Genomic DNA, 26385 nt, shown 5'->3' on the forward strand with positions numbered 1-26385 from the left:
TCTAGAGACATATCCTGTGGTACTAGCGATGTTGGACTTACACCCACCTCTCTGGGGCAGAGTGACAGCGCCAGATGTAAATAGATCCCGGTAGCTGGGAACTGTCCACAGTGTTATGGTTAGGTGGGGGTTATAGTTTTGTTCTGTACACGTGTATATATGTGTGTGTGTGTGTGTGTATGTTTGTATATGTGTCTGTACAGAGACAGGCAAACACAAAACATGTTTCTATAGGAAAAAGACAGGACATTCACCAAATGCTGATAGAGGTTAGGTAGTTTTTTTTTTTTTTTTTTTAGTAGACTATTTTTTTAGAGCAGTTTTAGGTTTGTAGCAATATTGAGCAGAAGGTACAGAAATTTCCCATACACCCCCTGTCCCCGCCAGCAACATCCCCACCGATTGTTACAATCGATGAAGCTACACCGACACGTCATGATCACCCAGAGTCCACAGCTTACATTAGGGCTCACTCTTGGGGCTGTACATTCCATGGCTTTTGACAAACGTGTAATGACTTGTACCCACCATCAGAGTATCATACAGAGGATTTTCAGTGCCCTGAAAATCCTCTGTGTCCCGCCTACTCTAGGGGGTAAATGTAAGTATGATATTCTGCATACATTTTTTCATTTTTCCATTTGTTGTACAGTGTGCATGAGTTACTTTTACAATAACTTTATTTTAAAGAAGACACACCAGTTCTTCAGTCATTTTCTCTCTCTCTCTCTCTTTTTTTTTTTTTTTTTTTTTTGGTTTTCTGGCCACCACGCAGCTTGTGGGATCTTAGTTCCCCGACCAGAGATTGAACCCCAGCCCCCAGCAGTGGAGGCACGGAATCCTAACCACTGGACCGCCAGGGAATTCCCATCATTTTCTCTTTTTTAAAAGGTGTTGCCCCAGAGTCTGTGGAAAAAGACGTGTTAACAAACCTTCATCATGTCCTGTGATGCTCCGGTTTCCGAGGTGGGCCGTGGGATGTCCAGCAGTGTGGTATCTCCCCAAGCCTTCCACAGGTGCTCACCGTCTCTGGGGCTCAGTGTAACCTCCTCTTCCTCATGGAGGGCCCCCTGCCCTCACACGGCCTCCTGGGCTTCCCATCCTGTACCCCCAGAGCCAGGGGACATGGGGGCTTAGGAAAGGGGTTATTGAATGAATGGCTAGAGGGACAGCTGCTCTGGGAGGAGACCTCCAGCCACCTCCCCTATCAAGGGTCCATCCCACTTGGACGCTGTGCCCAGGACACCCACCTGGGCCCTCCGGTCCTGGCCCTGCGGACCTGCGGTCCCCACAGTGCCAGGTGCGCCTGCAGCTGGGGTGTGATTGAACTCACCAGCTGGGCACCTCCTGACCTTGTGATATGAGGTATCCCGGGCTCACCCAGACTGTCTCTGTCCAGCCGTGGCATCGGACTTCAGTCTGAGGAAGCCTGGTTCCTCTTAGGGGAGGAGCATGTTTAGAAACCAAGATCTGGGCTCCAGCTTTCCACCCTTCACGGACCACCGGTATTGGCTCCTCTGCTGGAAGCTCTTTCCAGAACTGAAGTCCCGGGAGGAGCAGGGTCGCCACTGGCCCCGCCGATCAGGACCTCCCCGAGGTCTGCCTCCTACCCCTCGGTGAGGGTGACGGGGGTGACGATGCCCAGAATGTGATTCCCTCCCTCATCTCTTCCTCCCGGTGGAGGATGAGGAGGGGCTGTGATGCCTATAGGGAAGGGAAGGTGCTCACTGTGCCCGGGCTGCTGTTGGACATCAGGGGAGGCAAGCAGCGTCTGCCTGGTTCCTGGTGCCCTGGGACCCGGCACGTGGAGGTCTAGGGTATGTGCTGGGTGAGTCAGGGAAGGAGGGAGGGAAGGAAGGAAGGAAGGAAAGAAGGACAGACCGAGTGACATGGCCCCCCCTTGGCAGGTTTTGGTGGGGGTGGGAGGAAATGGATAACAACAGCTGACACTGGTCATTTACTTTGGGGCAGCAATGCATGTATTAACTTCTTTAATCCTCACAACAGCCCCATGATGTAGGTGCTGTTTTTCACAACCCCATTTCACAGATGAGGAGACTGAGGCACAGAGAGATGGAGTAACTTGCCCAAGGTCATCCAGGTGGTGGAGAACAGCTTCGAACCAAGGTGGTGGGATTGAGAGCCCCTCAATGCCATCCCTTCTGCCGTTAGAAACTCGCCACCCCCTGCCCTCCTACCCCACCCCCCCATGCTGCTCGAGGGGACAGATGTGGGCACTGGGTCAGCTGTGAGATGTACAGCGCAAGACAGGCCCCAGTGCCTTTAGTGTCAGCTGCAGGGCACAGCTCTGGGAGTTCCCGGGACTCTGGGACCCATTCCAGCTGCTCCTGGCCGGGTCCCCAGGGCCACTTGCTCAGTCAGTAAAGTAGGCGTCCTCTGGCCGGAAGCCATCTGTAACACGGCTGCCGCAGGTTCACCCACCTGGCCTCCGGCCTCAGCGCCCCCCGCCCTTTGCTGGACTGAAAGGTCTTCTGTGCCTCTGGGAGCCCAGCCACAGGGGCTCTGGGGGCCTGGCCAGACCCTGTCACGTGGGAGAGGTGCATGGGCGGGGAAGAGGGCCACTGGTGGGGGCAAAAGGGAAAAGGGTGAAGATTTTCATGTCCTTTTAAAATGAAAAGATCTCCTTTGATAGGATGTATTGCTAAATTTTGTAAAGCAGGCTAAAGAAGGGTGTGTATAAGATGAGGCTATCATTGCTAAAATAAATAAAATAGAAGGAAAAGGTGGCAGCCTTGCGGCTCAGTGTTATAAGCTTGGGCTTCTGCACCAGAGAGACTGCACTTGCAACCTGGACTCAGCCTCTTCCTGGCTGTGTGACCCTGGGCAACTTGCCCACCCTCTCTGTGCTGGATCGTCATTGTTTCTTTGTGCCCCCTCCTCTGTATGGGGAAAGACAGTCCACCTCCCTTGAGGCAGTGGGAAAAGCTGGACAGAAGGGTGTGGGCACACTGTGTGTGGCCTGCCGGGTACGCCAGCAGGAGGCAGGCCTGGGACAGGGTGGTGCCCATGGCAGCATCAGGGCCTCACAGGGACAGCAGCGATGGCTCTCTGGCCAGGATACTGGGTGGCGCTCCTGGCTTCACGGCACCACCCCACCTCACCCCGTGCATCTGGCGTGTGTCTGTGGGTCCTATGATCTTTCAAATACTCTTTTCTGCTTAAATCACCCAGAGTTGTCTTTTGGTGCTGTGCCCAAGATCTCCGACCAGGACACTTTTAGAGCCTCAGTGTTCTCAGCTGTAAAATGGCTCTATCACCGGAGCTCACCTCTCAGCTTCATCTCGGGGATCCCTGAAAGAAGATATATTCAACCGCAGCACAATGCTTAGCACGGTCTTAACAAATGCTGGGCAAACTCTCTGTATATAGGTTTGTTTTATGGAAAAGCACTGGAAATGTACTTCAGAAAATATTAACAGTTATTAGCTTTGGACAGAGGATTGTGGGTGATCTTAAGTTAAAAATTATTATTATTTTGCATTTCTGTTTTTTTCTAACTCCCCTGCAGTCGTGATTTGTGTTTTATAAAGGGGAAAATAAAAACGAGTAAAGCTTTTCTTCCCTGGGCTTTTACCCTTAACCTCAGGCTTTTACCCTGGCCTGAGATGTGCAAGGATCTCTCGGGGACTCGGGGAGACCGGCCCAGCTGGAGGTGCAGGGCCAGGGCAGGGGTGCGGGCATGGGGGGAGCCCCCTGCCCAGGCCTGTGGGGAGATGCCGACAGCTGCTCCCCAGGTGCCCATAAATGCCTCATAACTGTAAAAACGCCGACGCAGCAGGCCTGCTTATTTAGAGGGGGCAGGTGAGGGCAGGGTGTGAGGCATCTCCCCTGACAGCAAAGCCATTCGGATGACGCCCGGCTCCCCAGGGCCCCTCGCTCTGCCCTGGAGCCGCTGCAGGGGCGGAGGAGGGGTGTGGGCAAGGAGCTGCTGGCCCCACCGGGTGGACACCCTCTTGCCTGGGCTGCCGAGGCTGCAAGACCTGGGTTCACACTCACGCTGTCCTGAGTCGCCTCCTGTCCCTGCTTCTTAGCAAGCGTGACTTCAGGCAAATTACCTCCCATCTCTGAGCCTCGACTTCCCTCTCTGTTAACTAGGGTAGACAATCCCTTCCGCTGAGAGCATTCTCAGCGTGGGGCAATTTTGCCCCCACTTTGCAGTGCCCGGAGTGGGGGCTACCGGCACCTAGAGGCTCGAGGCCAGGGATGCTGCTAAACATCCTACCACACGTAGAACAGCCACTGTCCACCCCACCCCGAAAGAATTATCCAGCCCCAAATGTCAGTGGCACTGAGGGTGAGAAACCTGTCCTAGGGTGAAGGTGAAGGTTAAGCGTAATCGTGCACGCACCGTGCCTGCGACAATGGCTGTTTCCATCCATGCTGTGAAAGGGGAGCTTTCTCCTCTTTACCTCTCAGAACCAGATGTCAAAACATGAGGTCTGGGACCAGGGCGCACCACTGAAAAGAGGCCGGGCTGTGACTTCGGGCTCTGCTAACCTTGTTTTCTCCTTTTCCCCACTGCCTGAAAGATGTCAGAGTTTTCCAAATGGCCACTGGCAGCTTTCCCTCCCTCCTCCGGCTGAGCTCAGGGCCTGAGCCGAGTCCTCAGGGACCTGGGCTGCCACTCTGATTTACAATGCGCTCCACCTCCCCGGCCCTTGCTTGCACAAAGACTAGTCCCAGGGAAGCTGACATAGCGCTGCTGGTCTGGCAAGAGAGGTCAGGGCGGACAGAGTGCTGTCCACTGAGGACCCCTCCTCCCAGACCCCTCAGGGCCTTCCAGGGACACACCCAGGGTGACACCAAGGGGTATGTGCGTGTGTATGTTCAGTGGAAGCTGCTGGTGCCCAACCCAGAGCCCATCCATGGGAACCCCCCTCCACTGCTGTGATGCCTGTTACAGCTCATAGCCGCCCATCTTCTGTACTGGGGGGGCCCCCAAATCCAACATGAAGCCAACAACGGCATGAGATTGCCCCCTTGCCTCAAGACGTGATTTATGCTCAGAGCCCCGGTGGGTGGACCAGGCTGAAGCTGGGCATCCTCACTGGGCTTCCCTGCCCCATCCTAATTCTCTCACTCCCTTTCACATGTGTCCTGACAGCACACCCTCCACAAATCCATGCACTGAACCCCTGTCTCAAGCTCTGCTAATAAGGGACCCAGACCTAAGACTGTGTGTGTGTGTGTGTGTGTGTGTGTGTGTGTGTGTGTGTATTTGGGGGTGAATGATCATGGTTCCTTTACATGTTAATATCACGATGATTAGAGGAAGGCGGCCATGCTTACAAATTGCAGCCTCTGCAGTTGGTGTTTTATCTAGAGGTGGATTTTGGTCAGCCTGCCCTGTGCTCCTTTGAAGGCGGAGGCAGGTCCTGTTCTGGAAGGAGGCAGCTTGACAGGCCCTGAACTCCTGGGCCTAAAGCCACTGCCATCTGTTGTCTTCTTTGTGGGCAGTATTAGGACACGGGGGCTGTGGCTAAGCGGGGGTAACGTTTTAGTGTCTCTGCATCAGTGGACTCAGAGACCGAGATGCTGGGTGGGGAGGGCCAAAACTTAGGAATTGGTAAGTCTGCGTGTAACAGAAAACCCAAAGACCAGTGTTTTAATCATATCAAGGTTTATTTTTTCTCACACATTAAGAAGTGTGGAGGTCAGCAACTAGGGCTGGCGTCCCCTGCTCTGCTAGGTCCTCAGAAAACCAATTTCCACCCTCTCGGCTCCACCATCCTGAGGGGGTGGCTCTCCCACCCATGCCACCAGAGCATGGGGAGGGGGGGAAGAGAAACGCCGGGGCCCCAAACTTGGCCAGCTGAGGCTGGGTGGGGAGTGAGGGGAGGAGAGGCTTCTACGGAGCTTTCTGGGGCCCCGCCCATCACTCATGCTTACAGCCCATTGGCCAGAGCTGTGTCACATGGCCCCTCCCGTCCACGAGGACCCCAGGGATGTTTTCTTTTAGCCACTGAGGCCACAGGGCAGGGGCAGGGGCGGAGCTGAAAGAAGGCACTTTCTTGGGGTTAGGAGCAGAGGGAGATCTGGAGGCCAGGAGGGGTCAGTGTTTGACCCCGAGAGGCTCTAAGCATATTTTATATCCACCCGTAGCCATGTTGTAATCTCTTGTCATCCTCAACTTTTGTTAAACTCCGTCTGAGCCTTGCTTTGGGGACTTGCAGGAGGAACGCAGTTTTAAACTTCCCAGCCTGGAAAGAGCGGCTGCAGCCAGAGGGTAACTTCAGAGGGTGGGGAGCGGGGGGAGGGGGGAGGGGGAGGGGTCGGCTGTAGGAGCAACAGGGGACCAGAACCTGATCCGTGGGCTGGGAATCTTCCAGGGCTGCTGGGAGGTAAGCAGGTGGGCAGAGAAATCTGGATCTTCTTGAGAGACAGCAGGGAAATCCAACTCCCAAGGGCCAGAGAGACCCACGGGCACCCCAGAAGCACAGGGATAAGCGGATGCACCCCTTTCTTTGGAGCTCCCTTTCACAATTCCCACACTGCCCCTGGTCCCCTCGGCCATCACCTTCCTGATGCTCTGGAGGGAAAGAGGAAGGAGACAGGAGAGGGGGGGTCGGCTGCGGGTCTTTGCGTTGCCGCCTCCACCAGCCTGTGCCCACCCTGGCATGTGACCGTCAGGGGGCTCTGGAAGGCGGTGGCAGCAGCAGGCACTGGGCCTGAGGCTGGGCTCCAGCAGGCCTGATAGGACCCCCCCATCCTGATTTATAAACAGGAGCATCAGAGTCGAGCCCTGTTAGACGGCTCTGCCAGTCGCTTGCCTTGCACTTTTCAGCAAGGGTATCAATGTCCACCACATGCCTTTAAATTTGAGGACAACCAAGGCAAAATGCCAATAAGCTCTGGATTTTTGGGGGGGTGGGGGAAGGAGGGCGATAACCTCCCAAGTTTGGGGAACATTGTAGGTCTCTGCAGGGCCAGGCCTGGCCACATGGTGAGAGAGCTCCAGTGGCTGCGCCTGCCTGTCATTCACAGAAGGGCCTGGGGAAGGGACGGCCTTGAGCGTGAAATCGCTTCTTTAAGGCTATTTTGTGGGCTCCCCTTTAACTCCCACACTTGCCGGGTAAAAAAGAACAGAAAGAAAACAGGCCCTGGAGGCAGCAGTGAGCAGATTCTTTACTGTCAGATTATACACCATCAACCACCCCCATGGTGTCCAGCGTCCCCGCTCTTGTCCCTCCTTATAGGGGCGGTTAATACAAACAAAAATAGTTCTCTACAAAAGGAAGTTTCCAGCCCTCCCAACCCTCCTTCCTAACTCCCTTCCCCCAGACAGCGAGCTCCTTGGTCACCAGGCCTCTGGAAAGGCCTGGGGTCTGGTGGGTTGTAAGGGAAAACAAAGAATAGAAAAGAGAATCAAGTCAGCGACTAGAGTTGTAGGCAACTGGATTTTCGGGTCCGCTGGCTGATGGTGAGCCAGGGACAGGCGCAGAGGGTGTCTGCAACAGTCGTGTGTGGGTGGTGGGGGGGGGAGAGGGAGGCAGGAGGCAGGACCTGGGGCTGTTGGGATGAGCAGCGCTTCTCCCACCCCCCTGTCTCACCGCCAGCAAAAAAAAACAAAAACAAAAACAAAAACAAAAAGAAAAGGAAAGGGGCGGTGGGTAATGTAAAAGAAAAACTAAGACCGAAATCGCGGGCCGCTGGGGCCGCGACCACACAGCATCCCCTGCTGCAGCGCCGGGGCGGGGGCAGGTGCCACTTCGGGGGGGACGGGGCGGGAGGTCTCTGCTGAGTAGCACCTGGGAGCAGCTCGGGCCGCACCCTTCTGGCCGCCGGGCCTCCGACGCCGGCCCCCGGGCTCCCGGCTCTCCGGGCGCGGGGCGCGGGGCGCGGCGGGGCGCACGGACCGACCTCCCCCCCACCGGCCGGGGGTCCTCCGCGGGTCTCAGCAGTCCAGGCAGGTGGCCAGCCGCAGCAGCAGCAGGCAGCCGAGCAGCGTGGCGGGGCACGGGGCGGCCCCGGGCGCGCGGTCGCAGTCCAGGCCGCCGTAGGCGGCACCGGGGTCGCAGCGGGGCTCCTCGCAGCGCACGCCGGTGTAGCCGCGCGGGCAGGCGCAGCGCTGGTTCTGCACGCAGGTGCCGCCGTTCTGGCACAGCAGCTGGTCGTCGTCGCACACGTTGGCTGCGGGGCGGAGGGGCGGTTAACTCGGGTGACGGCCCGGTCCAGCCCTCCCTCCCCCCGCCCCGCGCTGGAGCTTCAGCCCTGGGACGTGAGAACACTGGGGGCGCGGCCTGGACCAGGGGGTGTTGGAGACTCAGGGCGCACTTGGCGCGAAGCGTCCCGGCGGGGATGGTACCAAGCGCCGCGCGAGACCGGGCCCTTGCCTCCCTCCCGCCGCTGCCCGGCTCTCCCCGCCCCGGCCCCGGCACTGGCCTTGGTGCGGTTCTTCAGACGCACCTGCTCTCCCGTCCAGAGCTTAGCACGTGCTGCTCCACGTGACTGGGGCGCCCTTCCACCCTCTTCCCGTGGCTAACGACGGGTCTCCGCCAGCCCCTCACTTCCTCGGACTGCCACCCTCCCTCCCTCCCCGCAAATCCGCCCGCCTCCAGCCAACTGCAGCCAACCCCCGGCTCCACTTGGGCCTCCAAGCCCCATCCCGCTACCGACTCTACACCGGCTTGCATCAGGCCCCGCCCACCACCCGGACCCTGCGTCGGGCAACACCAGGCCCCGCCCACCTACCGGGCCCCGCCCCGGAAGCGCCAGGTCCCGCCCCTGGGACCCACCCACAGACCCGGACCCCACTTGGGTGGCCTCGAGGCCCCGACCCGGGCCCCACAGCACGCGGCCCCGCGCAGGGGGGGCGGCGCGCACTCACGGTAGCAGCCCTGGCGCCAGTAGTGCGTGGGGAGGCAGTCGTCGCACTTGGGCCCCGCCGCGCCCTCGCGGCACTCGCAGAAGCCGGTCTCGTTGCACCGGTCGTGCACGGAGCCGATCTGGTTGCAGTTACACTCTGGACGGACACGCGCACGGCGAGCGATCAGGGGCGACGTGTGGGAGCCGTCCGCACGGGCCCACCCCGCCCGGCCCCGGCATCCCTCCCAGCCGGATCTCCGCACCCGCCGCTGGACGGCGGGGTGGGGACGCCTGGGGCGTCCAGATCTCGAGGGGACAGTTTTCATTTTCTCACATCCACTAAGCCCCTTCCCCTCTCTGGCCCTGGCGCTGCGTGGCCCGGACCAGCCCCTTCCCGTCCCTGGGCCTGCGTCTCCGCTTCTGTAACTGGAACGGGCGCTGATCCCTCCCGGCTCCGAAGAGCTATGACTGGCAGGTGGGAGGAGCCTCAGCAGAGGCCACCGGCCATCTGGCCCGGGGCCTGGGGTGTGTGTGCGGAGCGGGCAGGGTGTAGTCGGCCTCCGAAGCTCCTCTCCAGGGCGGGTGGAGGAGCAGCCCCAGTGGCCTCCAGCTCGCCCTGCTCCGTGGGAGAAGCCGAAAGCCCCCACTCTGGGAGTCCTTGTCGCCTAGTGCCGGGCCCGGGGGTGGGGGGCGGAGGCAGACAGGCAAGGCAAAAGGAGGCGCTGGGGGAGGAGGCACGCCTCTAATCGGATCCAGAGGCCCTGCCCTGTCCCTGCTGCTGGCTGGTGTGACATGGGCGGCACAGTTCCGCTGGGATCACTTTAGAGTTGTGATGAAATTATCTGAAGGCTGCTGCCATAATTCGGACTGACAGCTGCAGCTTTGCGGGCAGCCCCTCCTGTGCGCAGCCGGGGCTGGCCTGCTGGGCGGGGGATGGGCAATGGGTTCCCAAGGGCGCTGGGCATCCGAGGGCTGAGAACTGGCCTCTACTGGAGACCGTCTTCCAGACTAGTGAGTGTTGGTCGTGGGCCACATGCTCGGTCTTTTGGGACGGCCTGCCTCTGCCTGGGCCCAGGGCCCCTATAGATTTCCTTCTTTACCCCAAAAGCCAGTCCTGGAGCAGAGTTTAAAGAAAGCCAACCATCTGCCCACTGGGGGTGGAGGGCATATAAAGCGTGAGAAAAAAATTCATTTGAAGAAAAGCTTCAGTCCCCCCAAAACGGTTGAAAACCCTTGATCTGATCCACCTCCCTATTTTACAAACAGGGAAACAGCCCCAGAGAGGGGAAGAGAATTGCGCAAAGGCACACAGCCAGGCAAGCCCTAGAACCCGTCTTTGACTGGAACTAGTGGTTCTGAAATGCCAGTGCCTGCAGGGAGAACCACATGGGGAGGTAGGTTATTAATAGAGCGGATTCTGGAGGCTTCTGTCTTTAGAGTGGGCCCTGGAATTGGCATTTCCCCAGCCTCCCCCGGGGATTCCAATGCAGGGGTGTCCAGACTCCGTCTAACGCTGCTTTTCCGCCTTGCACCCTGGTCCACACACTGGCGTGCAGGGCCCCCGCCTCCCAGCCGAGGGCTCACCAATGCACACGTTCTCATCGTCCAGCTCCGCGGAGCCGTTGCGGTAGTAGCCCAGACGGCAGTGCTGGCAGTGCTGGCCTCGTGTGTTGTGCTTGCAGCTGACGCAGGTCACCACGTTCAGGAAGTCGATGTAGCTGCAGCGGTTGGAGTGGCCGTAGCACTCGCAGTCTGGGCCGGCCAAACGTGAGAAACACCAAGGGTCAGAGAACAAACGGAGAGTGTGCCTTCTGGCTGCCCCCTCCCTGGTGCATTCCGGAAAACTGAGGCCAGGGGTAGGACCTGGCACAGGAAGGTGCCCTGGGTCTCCGACACTTCTGTACCATGTGGGGAGAGATGGGCCTGCTAGCTTCGAGCCCGAACGAGAACCAGTGTAGGCCCAGCTCACAGATTACCACCTGGCCCCATGGGCAGGGCACCAGGGAGGGCCAGTGGGCAGCATCCGCTAAAAGCCTGGCCGGGTACCAGGGCAAAGTGCTTTCTGGAGGGAGGCCCTCGTGATGCTGGGGGTGGTTAGATATGATTCATGCAGGGAAGATGGGTCATGCGGTCAGACCGTGAGCTCAGGGAGGGCGGCGCCTGGGTTCATGGCATTCACCACGGTACCCCAGTGATTCAATGAAGGGTAGACGCATGCATGAACGCTGGAGAGGATGGAAAGGGCCAGGAGCTTCCTCCCCATGCTGCTTTGGAAGTTGGTTGGAAGGAAAACACCCACCTGCAGGACCCTTTCTTATTAGCCTGAGCTGTTCTGCAAATCTCATTGGCATCAGAGGGCCTGCTCTGGCACGACCCTGAGAGTGAGCGCTGCCCTAAGGTTTGTGCCCCGAGCATCTCACCTTGACTCCTCCTAGCCCTGGCCCAGCTTCTGACTCTCACTGGAGGCACCTGTGACCACCTGGGGCAAGGCCCCGGGGTTTGGAGGTGGCTCCCATGACATCATCAAGGGGCGGGGTTTGGTGAGGAGGGTCACCTTCCCTGCCACAGAGGGGGGCGTCCCTTGGTGTCCCCTCTAAGAGGCTCAACACCCCCTTGAACAAGAAAGGATGCCAGCTCCCCGCTGTGAGACACCATCTGTGTATCTCTAGAGGACCCAACCCCCATTTTGTGATGTGAGAAGGAGGGACGGACCAGGTGTCAGGGTCAAGGGCATGGGAGACCTTGGAGAAATGAGCCTCTGAGATGTGCCCAGGAGGAGAGGGTGAGCATTCCCACACCATGGCCTCCTGGACCCGTCCCCTTCACCTTGTCCCTCCAGGGACAGTGAGAAGGTGAGGCATCCTCCAGGTGTCCCAAGGAGAACTGTCAGTGACCCCTGTGTCCCAGATCTTGCTTCAGCCAAGGTGAGCCCCTGGGCCACACCTCCCAGGGAAGCCAGGACAGGCTATTCCTGGTAGCTCCTGTGCCTGCCCCGTGCTTGCCCACTGTACTTCTGACTCATACCTGCTCCCAGCTCCCTTGGGGAGGGGGGACTGGAGGCGAGAGAGGCTCCGTTTCACCTTGACCCAGCTACTCGGGGAGGGGGCATCGGTCCACGCACTGCACTGTTTTGTTTTGTTTTTTCCAGTGGAGGTGGGGGGAGAGGGGCCGGAGGAGGGGCTGATCAGCCCCGGGGCCTTCCTCTTACCTTCGAATTCTTCAATAGGCATCACTTGAGGAGATTTGGGCCTGAGCTGGAAAAGTCTGGAGGCCTTGGCAGGGGCGGGGGCAGCAGCGGAGGTGCCCGCAGCTTGGAGAGATGAGAAAGAAGCTCTTTCATCAGCTGTGGTCCAGCTGCCCAGGGTGGGCTGTCCTGGTCGAGGTAAAGCTCAGCACAGGCTCCCAAGGTGCCCTGGGCAAGCTCTGAGCAGCTTTGTCACCTGCTCAGAGACGACACAGCACAGCCAGGGGGACGCAGAACCAGGCCTGCCTTTGGTCCCTCCTTGGACACCATCTACACATCCAGCTGGACTAATCCTCCCAGAGTATTCTCGGTCTGCAACATCCCTCATACCGTGTTCAGTGCTTTGCTGAAGCTGGGGTTGAAAACGTTGCTTTGCACATCCTTGTACTCTTGCTCCCCCCTCTCCTCTCCAAGCTCCCAGGAGCGTCAAGTCCAGCGTCTGAGGCTGGTATTCAAGATTTGGCCATCTCCCTTCCTTTCTGAAGCAAGCTCCCTGCTCCAGCCAGAGGGAGTCCTTTACCGTCCATGGACTCCCCTCTGGCAGGTGCCGTCCAGCCATGAGCACAGACTGCCCTGCCTTCCACTGCCCAGAATCCCACCCCCGTATTTGCGGGGGAGCATGCCACTGTCTCCTCGGCTTCCGCCTGGGAGGCTGTCGTGCCCCAGTGGGTCCAGGGCCGGGAAGTGGTTGCTCCAGCCTGCTCTCCATCACCGGGGAGGACGCCCTGACTCAGAGGCCGGCCAGGTTGCTGGGAACTGCAGACCCTCACCGTTGTGGGTCCGGCTCCGGAACTGCTTGCCAGCAGGGGGCGCTCAAAGCCCTGCTCACCGCTCACAGCCGGCACGGGAGGGCAACTGGAGGTGTGGGCTGGGTGGCTGTCTAAGCCAGGCATTAGGGCTTAACGTCCAGGGAACCGTGAGCCGGGACCAGGGACAGCGTCCCATCTTGGAGACTCAGGCAGGCCCTGTGTGCCTCCTGGGTGTGTCCACGGTGGCTACAAATGAGCCCGTGGGCCCCCACGTGTCTCTTCCCACTGCGGTGGGAGAATGAGGCTCTGGGCTTGGTCTCAGTGCCTTCCACGACCCCTCCCCGCAACTCGCTTGGTCAGGCCGCTGCTCCCTGCCATCCCATCGCCAAGCCTTTGCCCCAGCTGGTCCTGCCACCTGGAAGGCTACCTTCCCCCTTCCTCTACTCACAGCCAAGCCCCTGCAGGAAGCCCTCTCTGACTCTGAGCTCCACCTCGGCCCAGGGTGTCTTGTGAGCACGATGGTGGGAGAGAGAGGGTTACTGTTATCAGGACAGGGTCTCCACTTGCCTCGGAAGCCCTTGGGGCTTAGGGTTAGGGTTAGAGTGTAGGACTGAAAGGGGTCGGGTGTGGTGATATCACTCGGGCTAAGTAGGTGAGAGTTGGGGGTAGGGGCAGGCAGAGCTCCAAGGCCTCTCCCCTCGGCACCCTTGGGCCCCTTGCCACCCTGCGTCCCCACCCCGTGCCCCTGCTCCCTCCACTAGAGTCTCAGAAGGAGCTCCCCGCTCCCCATACCTTCTGCACTGGAGGACACCTGGGGCCAGGGGGCGCTCGCCCAGAGGGGGGCAGCGGTAGATGGCCTGATCCACTCTTAGGGGAAAGAAGAGGAGAAACCAAGTTATGCAAAGGGCTGGGGCTGGGCGTATCCCGGGGACCTACTGAGGCATCACCGCATACAGGCCCCTTACAAGAAGCAGTACTATAAGAAGCGGCTCTGCCTACACTGGCCAAATAGAACTGGGTTCAAATCTACAGGAGAGGCAGCGTCTACACTACGGCAGCCTATGAAGGGCACACGGACACCGGATGGAAGGGGGCCCCATGCCCGAGAATCTGCATACTTTGGGCAGTCCTTTCTTCAGCGGGACACCTGATTCTTGAATCTCCCTCCCTGTGTGGCCCCCGTTCACGCTGAAGGCTAGAGTTAGATCAAGTCCCATGTATCTGGGCCCAGACCTCTCTGCGCTGAAGTCTCTGGCTAATGGCTGTAAAGGGGGCATGTGTTCTGGCCAAGACATCAAACGTGTCCAGAGGGTCCTCTTCCCGTCCAACCCCCATCTAGGGACTGGAGCATCCTCCCTGACCCCTAGATTGGGCCCATGTTCACCAGGGACCCCAACGTGAGTCAGCCCCCAAATGCCACTGTGCCCATCTCCAAGACTAACTGGACACACAGCAGAGGACGCAGGTAGGGCTGGCAAGGCAAGGAATCATTCTGTGCTGAATTTCAAAGGACAAACCCAGAGGGACAAGGGAGAAATCGGATTTTTTCCGCTTCTTAAAGGGATTACGCGCGATGCTGGTTGGTGGGGAAAGAAAAAGAAAATCTACCAGCTAAGAAGTGTGGGAGACTTTCCAGCTGGGAGCCAAGAGCCTCTGGACATGAAATTGACATTTATGGGATATTCAATGAGAAGAGGCTGCAGGTGTCCAAATTGGCAAAAAGGGCTTAATTAGGGCCGCGATAAACCCGCCCTGAAGGCATTGTGCTTGGCAGCCTCCCTCCCACCACCCTCGGCGGCCAAGCTGGGGAGAGGGTCAGTGGTCTTGAACAGCCTTTCTGCCGGCAGCCCCTGCCCTCTGGACAGCTTGACACTGGCAGAAGGGAGAAACATCTGGGCCAGGGGTTCAAGGGCGCAGGTGGACTTGGGCCACAGAGCCTGAAGCACTTCTTGGGAGGTCCCTGGAGAGAATCAGGACCTTCATGGGGGCCTGGGAGTGGAAAAGACTGGCCTCTCCAGGGACACGCTCAGGTATGCAGGAGGAACCTTCTCGCAATGACCCGTATCACTTGCCAAGGCCAGATGGAGGCCCCGTCTGTTCCTTCAGAACTGGGGAGCTGTGCAAGCCAGGTCTTAAAGGTGGCACCACCTCCCAGACCCCCGAGGCCTCGGGGCCGTGGCACTGGGTGGCTGAGTGGGCGGGAAGCATCAGGAGTCAGTGAGCCCCGAGTTTAGGTCCTGCCTGTTACCTTGAGCAACTGCTTCTTTTTTCTTGTTTTTAAACAGCTTTATTAAGTATAATTTACATACCATAAAAATCCAGCTGCTTCTTCCTAAGCCTTCATATCCTCACCTTCGGGACTAGGAAAATAACAGCCCCATCTCATGGGGCTGTGAGCAAGGAATAGAGTACAAGCTCCTGGCCCAGGAGATGTCCGAGCTCCACTAGCTGCAGTGAGAGTCATAATTCGTGGGGTGGGGGGAATGGGCATCATGGGGGCCCAGGCATAGGCTTCAGTTGCTAAAGAGGACTGATGACCCCTAAGGCTTGGGACGCTCAGGTCACCAGCTGTCGCACCGCAGCCGCCTTTTTCTCTTAATGCCTGCAGCCCGGCACTGGACTCAGGATGCAAAGTGGACCATGACCTCCTGCCTGGAGGGAGGGGTACGTCCTTCCTCACCACCTGAGTCCTGGGGACCCTCACGATTCAAACCTTCTCTCGTCCAGGCTCACCGCCCTGACTCTGATGCTTTCCTTAATTCCTAGCTTTGCAGTTTGCACCCCTCGTACCACGTCAGAAGCAGCTCCAGAAACGGGGTCCGGGTTCCTCAATGTGTGTGTGTGAGCGTCTGGCCTCCCACCCAGACAGATCACCGTTTGCAGGCAGACACGGGACCGACCACGACTATTTTTGGTCCCGTCTGCCCATCACAAGCTCAGCAAAAAAAGCGCAAGTCTCAGGCGGCTGGACCAACTTGTGTCCGGAGCCCGGATTTCCAGAGTGACGCATGTACTCCACCCCAGAGAGGATTCCTGGGCCAAGAGGCCCTCCTGAAATCCTCGAATCTCCCGGCTAGCCCCCTGCCCCTGCAGATGTCTCCCGTGGAGAAGGGAAGGAGGTAGAAAGAAAAGAAGTGTGATGCGTCACCCTCTGGTCCAGTGGCGGAGCTGGGCATTTTCCACGGCATTCCCTGGCTGGGAGCGTGCTGAGCACCAACCCCCAACAGGCCGAAGCCGGAGGGTCGGGGATCCCTCCCCAGGTGACGGAGGGGGTCTCTGCCCGTTGGAAATGCCACCCTTCCAAGGGTCCATGAGCGCCAGAGAGAGGAAGGGGCACCCTACCCCGCCGCTTCCTCCCCGCAGAGGGGGTGGGGCAGGGGCGGGGCACACTGCTGGGGACCAGGGACCTTGGCCACATCTTCCCGGCATCCTCTGGGAAGGATGAGTCCTTTCAGACTCCTGGCACTCGCAGTAGGCAGGAGCCAGTGGGATGCCCCAAGTGAGGCCGGGTGAGACAAGGGGGCCACCCCAGCACCCCAAGCCTTGAACACAGCCCTGGCCTGGCCCTGCCCCGAAAGGCCCAGCAGCCCAGAGTCTGAAAACGCCAGCTCAGAGGCTCCCTTCCGCCTTGCTGATCTGAGGAGTCTACCTTCTTGGCTAACCCTGCACTGTCCGTTCCTGGGGGTCAGCTGCTGATGGGCAGGGGGCAGAGCCGGGGCTAGGGTGGCTGGTGGGGGCGGGGCCTGGGCCGGCTCCCCTGGGCGCCCCCTGCTAGGTCACCCCGCCTTTTGGCCAGGCTGAGCAGTGCCCTGGTGGGGGTGGGCAGCAGGAAGAGGATGCAGGACTTTCATGGGAGCCCTGGATGCCCTGGCTGGGCCCAGTGACAGGTGGGTCCAGGCAGCCCGGAAGGCTCTTGGCGCCGTGCTCTGGTGGCTCTGGGATCTAGCATTCTCTACTCTAAAAGCCAAGCCCCTGCCCTCCCCGGGGCTGATGTTCCCACATCATCGCACATCACAGAGAGAGGCAGGGACCCGGGCCAGAAGGGGGAAAGGGCAGGGTAGCTGGGGCTGCAGCTGGGCACCCACCTGTGGGCTGTGGGGTGCTGGGGGCCATGGGGGCCCAAGCAGTGGATGTGGAAGGGGCAGGAGTGGTGGGGTCCCCCCTCACGGCCACAGCGGCCACAGGGGCTTTGGGGAAGGGGTCTTCCCGGGACCTGCTGATGCCTGGCAAGAGATGAGAAAAGCAAGAGAGGGTGAGGGAGTTGGTGGGTGTGGAGCGACGCAGAGGGGCAACTTAAGACCCCCCTGAGTGGACCAGCGTCCCCGCCAGGTCCAGCTTCCTCTGGCCCCCTCTCCGCCCGCTGGTGTGCCACAGGGAGCAGCCCCGGGGCTGAGTGTGGCCCCAAAGAGCCCTGGCGGAGGGAGGCGGCGCCCCTGGAAGCCTTTCTGAGACTTGGGGTCTGCACTGGCTGGCTGTTTGACAGGTTCTCTCCTGCTGAATCGGAGAGCAGATGGCAATACCCACCTAGGGGGGCGGTGGCTTCAAGGATGAAGTGAGATAGTACGAGTATCCTGCTTAGCCGATGCCTGGCTCTGTGTGTGCTTGATGATGACTTCGTGATAGTTGGTCACCCCCTACCGCCCTCCCTCACCTTCCCTGTTGAGTTCTCGGGACTCCCCTGACCCTCCTTCAGATGGTCTGGCTGCTCTGGGGCCTGAGCTGACCTGGACGCGTCGGGATCCGGGCTCACTTCCCTCAGCCTCCCCGTGGGCGAGCGTCTGCAGAGGTGATAGCTGCGGGCTGCCCAGAGGGAGGCCGAACCCCATGGTCAGACTGGGGGGTGGGGCCTGCCACTGGTCGGGGAAGGTGACCCCCCACTCTTGCCTGGCAGGAGAGGGAGGGACAGAGAGTGTCCCCGGGGGGCAAGGGGACCTTTCCAAAGCAGCACCAGCTGAGAAGCTAGAGGGGAGGAACTGTGAGACACGAAGGAGGGGGTGAGGAGGCGGAAAAAGCAAATGGATTAGAGGAGCGGGTGGTGAGGCCTGTGGATCCAGGGGGGACAGGAAAGCCCTGTCTTTCCTCTCCTGCTCTTCCCAGGACATGCAAAGAGGCTCATGCACTGAGGGCCCCAGTCGCCTTCCCAGGGTGGTGGTGACCCAGGTGTGTACTTACTGCCAACGGCAGAGCCTGCGGCGGCACCTGCGGAAAGAGAAGGGTCACAGCAGAGTAAGGGGCCCGGCCACCTCCTCCCTGCAGAGGAGGGGGTGGCAGGGCTGGGGAAAGGAAATTAGGGGGCCTGGGCACCTCACCGTGCAGGGATTGGGTCAGATCATCCATTGCATCCTCACTGGCGCCCTGAGAGGGAGGGGCCCCTATTAGCCCATTTTGCAGATGGAGAAACTGAGTCTGAGAGCTGTGACTTACCCTGACTTACCAGTCAGGGGACCTGCTGATAAGCACCCTTCTCGTTTGATTTTAGACTCTCGGGTTCTCCAGTGCAGGACAAGGAGGCGGATGGCCGTTCTCTCAGGAGTGATGGGATTTCAGAGGACATGAGGGTCCCCAGCCACGGGGACAGACTGGTTTACTGGAAGCTCTGATGGAAGTTACCACCAGAGGGAAACCATGGTGCATGCTCCCACCTGAGGAAATGCAGGGACGGCTGAACGAATGATTGGAAGATGATCGCAGCGCCTGCCACGTGTTGAGAGCTGTCCCCACCTGGGCCATTCAGTCCTCACAACCACCTCACAGGGGGTGTTATTAGGGTCCTGATTCTACAGCTGAGAAAACAGGGCTCGGGCGGAGAAATGGCTTGTCCAAGGCCACACAGCTGTGAGTGGCAGAGGCCTGACTCGACCCGGGCCTTTCTGTCTGTGCCCTGGGGATGAGAGGGGCCCAAGGCCACAGTGTGACCCGGGACTTTGGGTACCAGGGCGGGAATCGTCAGTCTCAGAAGGAAGGGGCGGGGGCCACAGCTTCCCCTCCAGGCGGTCCTGACAAAGGACGGAGTGTGAGGACACCCCTCCGTGCCCCGGGAGCCCTGGGGTGGATGCTGAGGTGTGGGCAGGGGGACGTGTGGTGTGAGGACCTCCCCTGGTGACCCTGGCGGCGGGACAGTGAGGGAGGCCTGGGAGGATGCACCTGGGGCCACAGTGCATGACCTGCAGGTAAGGGTCTTAGTCTGTGGGTGCCAGGGGACCCTGGGGGATCCTTCCAGGAGGAGAACAGGGTCCAGAGAGGAAGCGGGGAGGTGGGGAGGCCAGCAGGACAGATGAAGGGATGAGCCTGCGAGTCAGAGGGAGGTGACAGCAATTAAGAAAATTGTTCAAGAACCGGTTCTGGCAACAAAGAGGTGGGCTGGGCACGCGGCGGGGCTGGGTGGGGGGGCCGGGCGGGGCTGGGCTGTCGCCCAGAGCGCTCCCCGTGCCTTTGCAGGCCAGCAGGTGCCGTGACTCTGGGAGGTCACCCTGCAAAGGCTTCTTGAGTGGGGCCCACACAGGCACAAGATGCCTGTCACAGCCTTGTTGCGAGGCTTCTGGCTTTGTCAGCCTAAAGTTGCATAAATCTTTCACCGGTTGGTCACGGGGGTGCCGATGGAGGGGCTCCTGGGAGCGTGCCCAGGAGGGGCAAGCTGAGCGGTGCCGGCAGCCCAGCCTGGCTTTGGAGCTGGGTCCAGTGGGGGCATCTAACTTGCTGCTAAACTAGGAGGGCACTGAGGGTCACTGGGGCTCTGTTTGTTCATCTGGACAGTGGGATGATAATGAAAATAGCTCCCGAGGGGTTACTGTGAGGGTTGAGAAGCTGAGTATGGAATGTGCCCAGTGCAGCCTCCTTGTCAAAGCACTTGACCAGCGTCAGCAAATCACTGGGGCAGGGGCAGCCGGGGAGTCCCACTCTGGGGCCAGCCCAGGCTCCCTTGTCCGTGGCAGCTGGGGGCTCCCTGGGACTCTTGATTTCCTGGAGATACCCAGGGACTATGTTGGGGGCCAATGATGGGGGCCCCCGAAGGGTGTTCATAGTGCAGGCGTGTGTGGGCGCCCCCCGAGGATGACCTCTGGCACAGGAAGGCTGAGCCGGGAGAGGAGAGGACCATGCAGAGGGCACGGGCCAGGGCCTCAGAGGACCCCTCTGTAAAATGGGATAATAGGAGACCCGCTTCCTGGGGCCACCCTAAGGGTTGAGGGAGTGGGGACCCCATAGCACTTGGCTATGCAAATGCCCCATAAACACTGGTTATGAGGGGTGGCGCTGCTCTTCACGGTTAGCCCGGAGTGAGGGGTCCCCACGCCCTCCTCCCCCACCCCCTCTGGGTCTTCTCTCCTGCCCTGGGGGCGAGGAGGGGAAGAGGTCAGGGAAGGATGCTGAGGAGCTCATCTCAGGTGTCCAGCAGGATGCAGGTGTGCTGGAGGTTCTTGACGACAAAGCCTGGCGCTTAGGAGCTTGGTAACAAGGGGTGTGCCTGTGTGTGCATATGTGTGTGCGTGCGTGTGTGTCCATGTGTGCATGCGTGCATGTTTCTGTGTGCACACCTCTGTAGGGAGTACATGTGTGTGCATGCGTGTGCGTGATGAGATCCACAGCTCCTGAGGTTGAAGGCTGGGGGGAGACCATGGCCTCGCTGGTCCGAGGGGGCAGTGTGCTACGGTGGGGGGAGCCCGGGTGCAGCGTACGCACACGCATTGGGAGAGCCGTGGGGCAGGGGCAGGTAGGAGCCAGCCCGCCAGGACCGTGTGCGGAAGCTCCTCTTGCATTTGCCGCAGTCAGGGCCTGTGGTGTTGTGCTCACACTCGCACTGCAGGCTGCCCTCGCGCACGGAGCACAGGTTGGCGTGCAGGTTGCACTTGCACCTGGGGGGACACGGAGGGGGCAAGGCGTCAGTGAGCGTGTGGGCGGGCTGTTCCAGATCTCTGGAGGGGCTTGGAGGGTGGCCTGGAAGGGACCCTTGTGGCCATCTGTCCAAACTGCCACGACTCTCCTTCGGGACAAATACTCAAAATTCACCATTTTGAGTCCTTCCCCAGCATGAGGTGCCCCCGGCTCCTACCTCTCGGTGAGGGGGCGGTGATGAGATGCCCTTGTCCCAGGTGCTGAATTTTTAGTAACGCAGCTTCTGGCCACCTTTGCTCTCAACCACGGGGGCTTGACAGGTAGCAAGAGTTACCTGTCCCTGTTGCGGAGACGTGGACCTGGCCCCAGGCTGCACCTCCACTCTCAGCCGCGGCCCACACCCACGCCCTTGAGGGCAGAAAGAAACCCCAGCTCCCCAAACCTTGTCAATTCATCCACACATGTATTATTCATTCATTCATTCAAATATTTATAGGCAACTCATCATTCTGAAACCAGTAAATAAAGGGAAAGAATCAAGCATTTGTCTCGCCTGTCCTATAAAAAGGGTACCTCCAGGTAACCAATAGTTGATGAGGGGATGTTTCTTTTTATAGAAGCATTCCAGCTGATAATTGAAGAAGGAAGGACAGAGTTTGAAAGTCACCGTGTAGCATCCCCTACCGAATGGATAGCTATAGGCACAGAGCATCAATAGAGAGAGACAACCAAAGAAAAAGTCTCGTCAAGACAAATTGAACTTGAGTCTGATCAACACTCTGGATCCAGCTACAAATTTATAGGAGATACAGAGGACAGAGAAACATACTAAACACCCCCAGGGGGACGCAATCAGCAAAACCCAGAAGTGATGATATAGTTTATAGGACAGATGAATTGCAAGGGGCAAAACTTGAAATGGAGGGAGGAGGGACCCAGATCAAGAGAAACCTCAAAGGCAAAGCAATCAAGTGCAGATAGTGGATCTCATCTGGATCTTGGTCAGACAACCTCTAAACTCAGATAAACAATGTATATTCGTGAGACAGCTGGAAATTTGAACACTGACTACATCTGGTGATATTAAATTAATGTTTATTAAATGCAATGATGGTACTGTGGTTACATCTTTAAAAGTCCTTGGCTTTAGGGACACACACAAGTATTTACAGATGAAAGTATCTGATGTCTGGGATCTGCTTCAGAATAACACAGAAAGGGAAAACACGGGCAGAGATACAGACGAATCAAGAAAGGCTATGAGTTCATTGCTGACGTTGGGTGACAGGTATATGGCGGTTCATTATAGCAGATTCTATGTTTGTATGCATGTTGGAAATCCTCCACAATAAAAAGTTAGAGAGAGAGGGTGCTCTATGTTCTCATATGGGAAGATTTCCAAGATATATTGTCAATATTTGTAAAAAGCAAATTGCAGAATAATGTGTTTGGTAGGATTTTCTTTTTATTAAAACACACAAAGAAAAATATTTATAGGGCCCGTGTTATGTGCCAGGCTCTGAGCTGGGAATGGTGAGTATAATGGTCGACAATGCAGATGGGGTCCCTACTCTGATGGAGGATAGGGTCCAGCGGGGAGACAATGAAAAGATCAGTGATTGGGGGAGGGATGGGGAGGATGGATAGGAGGAGCCCAGGGGATTTTTAGGGCACTAAAGTGATTCTGTATGACACCGTCATGGTGGACACACGACATTACACATTTGTCAAAACCCATAGAAGCAGCAAGATAGAGCCCTAATGTCAACTGTGGGCTTGGGTTGACAATACTGTATCAATGTTGGTTCATCAACTATAACAAATGTATCACACTAATGCAAGATGTTAATAACAGGTGGAATTGGGTGGGGAACCTGGGTATCAGGAACTCTTTGCATGATCTGCTCAATTTTCTGTAAATCTAAAACCTAAAATTTAATACAGACTTAATTTTAAAATAAGAATCATGCAAATCTTTCATTAATGTCAATTGTCATAGGTGGCCACGTGTTCTACCAAGGAGAGGGAATCATGGGTGGGTCTTAACTTAGTCTGGGGGCAGCAGGCTAGGCTTCCAGGAAGAACAATTTAAATCTGAGACCCGAAGGACCATCAAGAGTTACTCAGGCAAGGCGGGGAGAACCTTCTGGAAGGAGACAAGAGCACTGGGGAAGACCCTAGGGCCGAGAAGAGCTCAACCTGTAAGGTGTAAGACGAGGTAAGGGGGAGGAGGAGGCCAGACCGTGATTCGGAGGCTGGATTGTGTTCTGGAAGCCACTGGAAGGTTGGAGGTGTCCTGCTCCGCCTCCTATTTTATATATCACCGTGGTCGCTCCATGGAGGATGCTTTGTCAGGGGGACCAGAACCAGGGTATGGAGAGCGGGGAGGAAGCTGTGCCCGGCTGGCAACAGAGGACAGGGGCGTGGACTAGGGTGGAGGCGCCTACGTCCCACCAGTGACGGCTGGCGTGTGCTACATTTCCCCTCGCTGGATCTCATCATCTCAAAGATTGTTCCCCGAATGCTAAACCAGCATTTCTTCTCCAGCTTGTCATTTCCCCCTTCTCTTCATACCCCACCTTCCACTGAGCGACGCTCCTCCCGGACAGAGCGTCTCCCCTTAGCCTCTGCTTATCCACACGATGAATATTTAACTCCCTGCATCTTCCCACTTCATAAATCAGTCCTGCCTCCCCTCCTGCCCTCTTGGACTCCATCTGACTGGAGCACTGCTGTGAGGCCGGCCTTCCAGGGCAAGGATCCCACATGGGGAAAACTGGTTGCCAGGTTCCTAGCAGCCCTGCAGCTTGGAGTTAACCTGCTGCCTGCTGGCTTCAGAAGGGCCGGGGCTGCCTTCCTTCTCATAGCTTCTCTCTGCCCTCATATCATCTTGAGGAATGGTTACGGGAAATTGGGCACTTCCAAGACATTAAATATTATGTTGTCAAAGGCTACTTCAAGCCTTGGGGAATGTTCCAAATAGAAATGAAAAGACCATACTCAGCAAGTGTTTACTGTGTGCCAATGGGTATCTCATCCGGCCCTTGAATGACCACAAACACTGGTACTATTGTCACCTTCATTTTACAGATGAGGAAATGGAGGCTCAGAGAGGTTAAGTATCTTGCCCAGAGTCACAGGGCTGTCCAGAACTGTGACTGAAACCGGAACGCAGAGATATCCAACTACGGAGTCCAAGAGGCTAACATGGGTTAGAATATGGATTGTAAAAATGTAAGATACCAAACTGTAGGTATTATAGTGTTACGGACTGAATTGTGTCCCCCCTCAAATTCATATGTTGAAGCCCTAACGCCCCAGTGCAACTGTATTTGGAGAGAGACCCCTTAGAGAGGTAATTAACGTTCAAGGAGGTCAGAAGGGTGGGGCCCTAATCCCCTAGGGTTGGTGCCCTTACAAGAGGAGGAAGAGACCCCGGAGCTCTCTCTCCACCATGTGAGGACACAGTGAGAAATTGGCCATCTGCAAGCCAGAAAGAGGGGTCTCACCAGAAACCAACCCTGGTAGCATCTTGCTCTTGGACTTCTAACTTCCAAAATTGTGAGAAAATAAAGAAATGTCTGTTGTTAAAGCCCCCCAGTCCATGGCACTCCATTATGGCAGCCCAAGCAGACTAGTACATGCAGCTTCTGATTATGTTTAAGTACATATATCCATACCCGAAACACCAGTAGACAATACATCTAGGTACTCCTGTACTTGTCCTGAGGGAGGGGTGGGATTATAAATGATTATAGTTATTATTTCTATTTCCTTCTTTGTCACTTTGCACGTTTCCTACATTCTCTCTAGTGAGCAGGTGTTACTTATTATAAGTAGATAACAAATGGTTTTTGAAAACTGGAAGTCAGGCCAGGCGGGGAAGGAGGCTGGTTCTTGAGCTCACGCAGGCCTTTCCTCTCAGGAGGAGAAGCAGGTCCGTCAGGGTCCTGTTTGGGAAACCATCACTCCATGTTACACACCACGCACTGTTCGTGACTCTCAAGTCCCAGGTTCAAGGATGTTTTTTGAACTCTCTGGAATAGAATTCTGATGTAGAGTGAAGGTCCTGTCCAAGGGAATTAGCCAGTGCTAAAGTCTGTGCTATTTTTTTTTTTTTTTTTGCGGTACGCGGGCCTCTCACTGTTGTGGCCTCTCCCGTTGCGGAGCACAGGCTCTGGACACGCAGGCTCAGCGGCCATGGCTCACGGGCCCAGCCGCTCCGCGGCATGTGGGATCCTCCCGGACCGGGGCTCGAACCCGTGTCCCCTGCATCGGCAGGCAGACTCTCAACCACTGTGCCACCAGGGAAGCCCAAGTCTGTGCTATTTTAACTCCATCTTCCCTGGACACTTAGCCCTGTCAAGGTTTTACCACAGCACAGAGCTGAAATAAACAGAGCATGAGAAAGCCTGTTCACTCTTTCCCTGGAGTTCCAGTCTATTACCACATATGTACTGTGGGCCTACTATGTGCTCAGCTCTGGGAAAGGCACAGAGAGGGATGGGCAGGCACCCGCTGGCACTGGGGACCCTTCTTCCTGGGAACACTAGACCCCAAGCATGGTCCATGGCAAAGAAAGGTTCTGTGTTTAAACCTTATTGGTCAACACATATGATGCTCTCCTAACGCCCTCACATCTTGCTCCCTGACGGCCACCCTCCACCCAGGGTCCCAGTGCACATTAGCATATTAAAGGCTCTGACAAGTCCTGCAGGAAAGAAACCTGCTGACTTTGTCTAACAAAAGTTTGCAAAACAAACTTTCTGGTGTTTGACCTCAGAAGGTTTTAATTTTTTTCATCTGAATTCCTCTTTAACATACCACTGAGCTAGCTGGAGAGGAACACCCCCGCTGGGTGGAACCAGGAATGTACCCCATGCCTCTGGCCCGAGGATCAGATATTTTCAGATATCAGCTACAGAAAACAAAGATTGCCATCTCAACTTTGGGTGTTAACACTGACCTTGGCTTGTTAAAAATTTGTAAAAGGGCAGCTGAATCTGAGGAGCATGTTATAAAGATGATAGTACGGAGTCACGGAACGTGAGAGCTCGACGGGTGTGGCGGGGGCTCAGGGTTCAGCCGGGGAGAAGCCTGCCCAAGGTCGCGCAGGTTAAAGGTTACTCTGGATCCAAATTCAGACATCCTTCCCTGACCCTGGCTCTGCCCCACCCCATGCGGGCCAGCCCCTCCCACCATCTTCATCTCCCAGAGGGTGTCTTGGCTTCCCTGCCCTCCCTGGTTGAGTCCTGGAATGAGCACTGTGCCTCCTCTATCGGGGAGATAAGAAGTTCCCTGCTGGGCAGGGCTGCCAGGAGGAGCCCACACAGTGTGGGGGAAGCCTCGCCAGGGCTGGCACAGAAACAGAACCCAGTCAATGGAACTGCTTCTCAGACTTCCTGACTTTTGCAGGGAGTGCATTGCAGGGAGTGATGCTCTGTGTGTGTGTGTGTGTGTGTGTGTGTGTGTGTGTGCGCGCGCGCGCGTGCATGCATGGGGCTTCACCTTTCTGGCTCTCTCTTTGTGTCCCTCTATGTCTCTCCATGTCTCTGTGTCTCTTCCCATCTCTGTCCAGCACGTGTTCTGATCCTGCTTTCCTCTAGACCTCTGCGCAATGCAGTTCCCTCCGCTTGGATCGAGCTGCCAGGCTCCGCCCCTTTCTCCTAAACACCTAGTGGGCGTGTCAGGTTCAAGGCCAAATGTCACTTCTGCAGGGAGGACCTCCCATCAGCC

The 26385-nt window shown here is 57.4% G+C and overlaps 1 protein-coding gene across 5 annotated transcripts in view; it reads right to left on the reverse strand.

The window, feature by feature from the left end:
- Positions 1-7915: 7915 nt before the first annotated feature.
- Positions 7916-26385, reverse strand: part of NTNG2 (netrin G2) — a gene marked incomplete at both ends in the record, with an annotated part of 63709 nt that continues 45239 nt past the window's right edge. Inside the window, 8 exons of one of the 5 annotated variants that reach the window (XM_079707228.1) lie at positions 7916-8151; positions 8849-8983; positions 10411-10578; positions 12035-12136; positions 13612-13686; positions 16905-17042; positions 17992-18018; positions 20497-20669. In XM_079707228.1, the coding sequence (XP_079563354.1) occupies positions 7916-8151; positions 8849-8983; positions 10411-10578; positions 12035-12136; positions 13612-13686; positions 16905-17042; positions 17992-18018; positions 20497-20669 (1054 nt within the window). Of the gene's footprint in view, positions 8152-8848; positions 8984-10410; positions 10579-12034; positions 12160-13611; positions 13687-16904; positions 17043-17991; positions 18019-20465; positions 20670-26385 lie in introns of all 5 variants that reach the window. The other 4 variants (XM_079707231.1, XM_079707229.1, XM_079707232.1 and 1 more) reach the window with 4 other exon arrangements.

This window comes from Hyperoodon ampullatus, assembly GCF_949752795.1.
Source record: "Hyperoodon ampullatus genome assembly, chromosome: 6".
Taxonomy (NCBI): Eukaryota; Metazoa; Chordata; class Mammalia; order Artiodactyla; family Ziphiidae; genus Hyperoodon; species Hyperoodon ampullatus.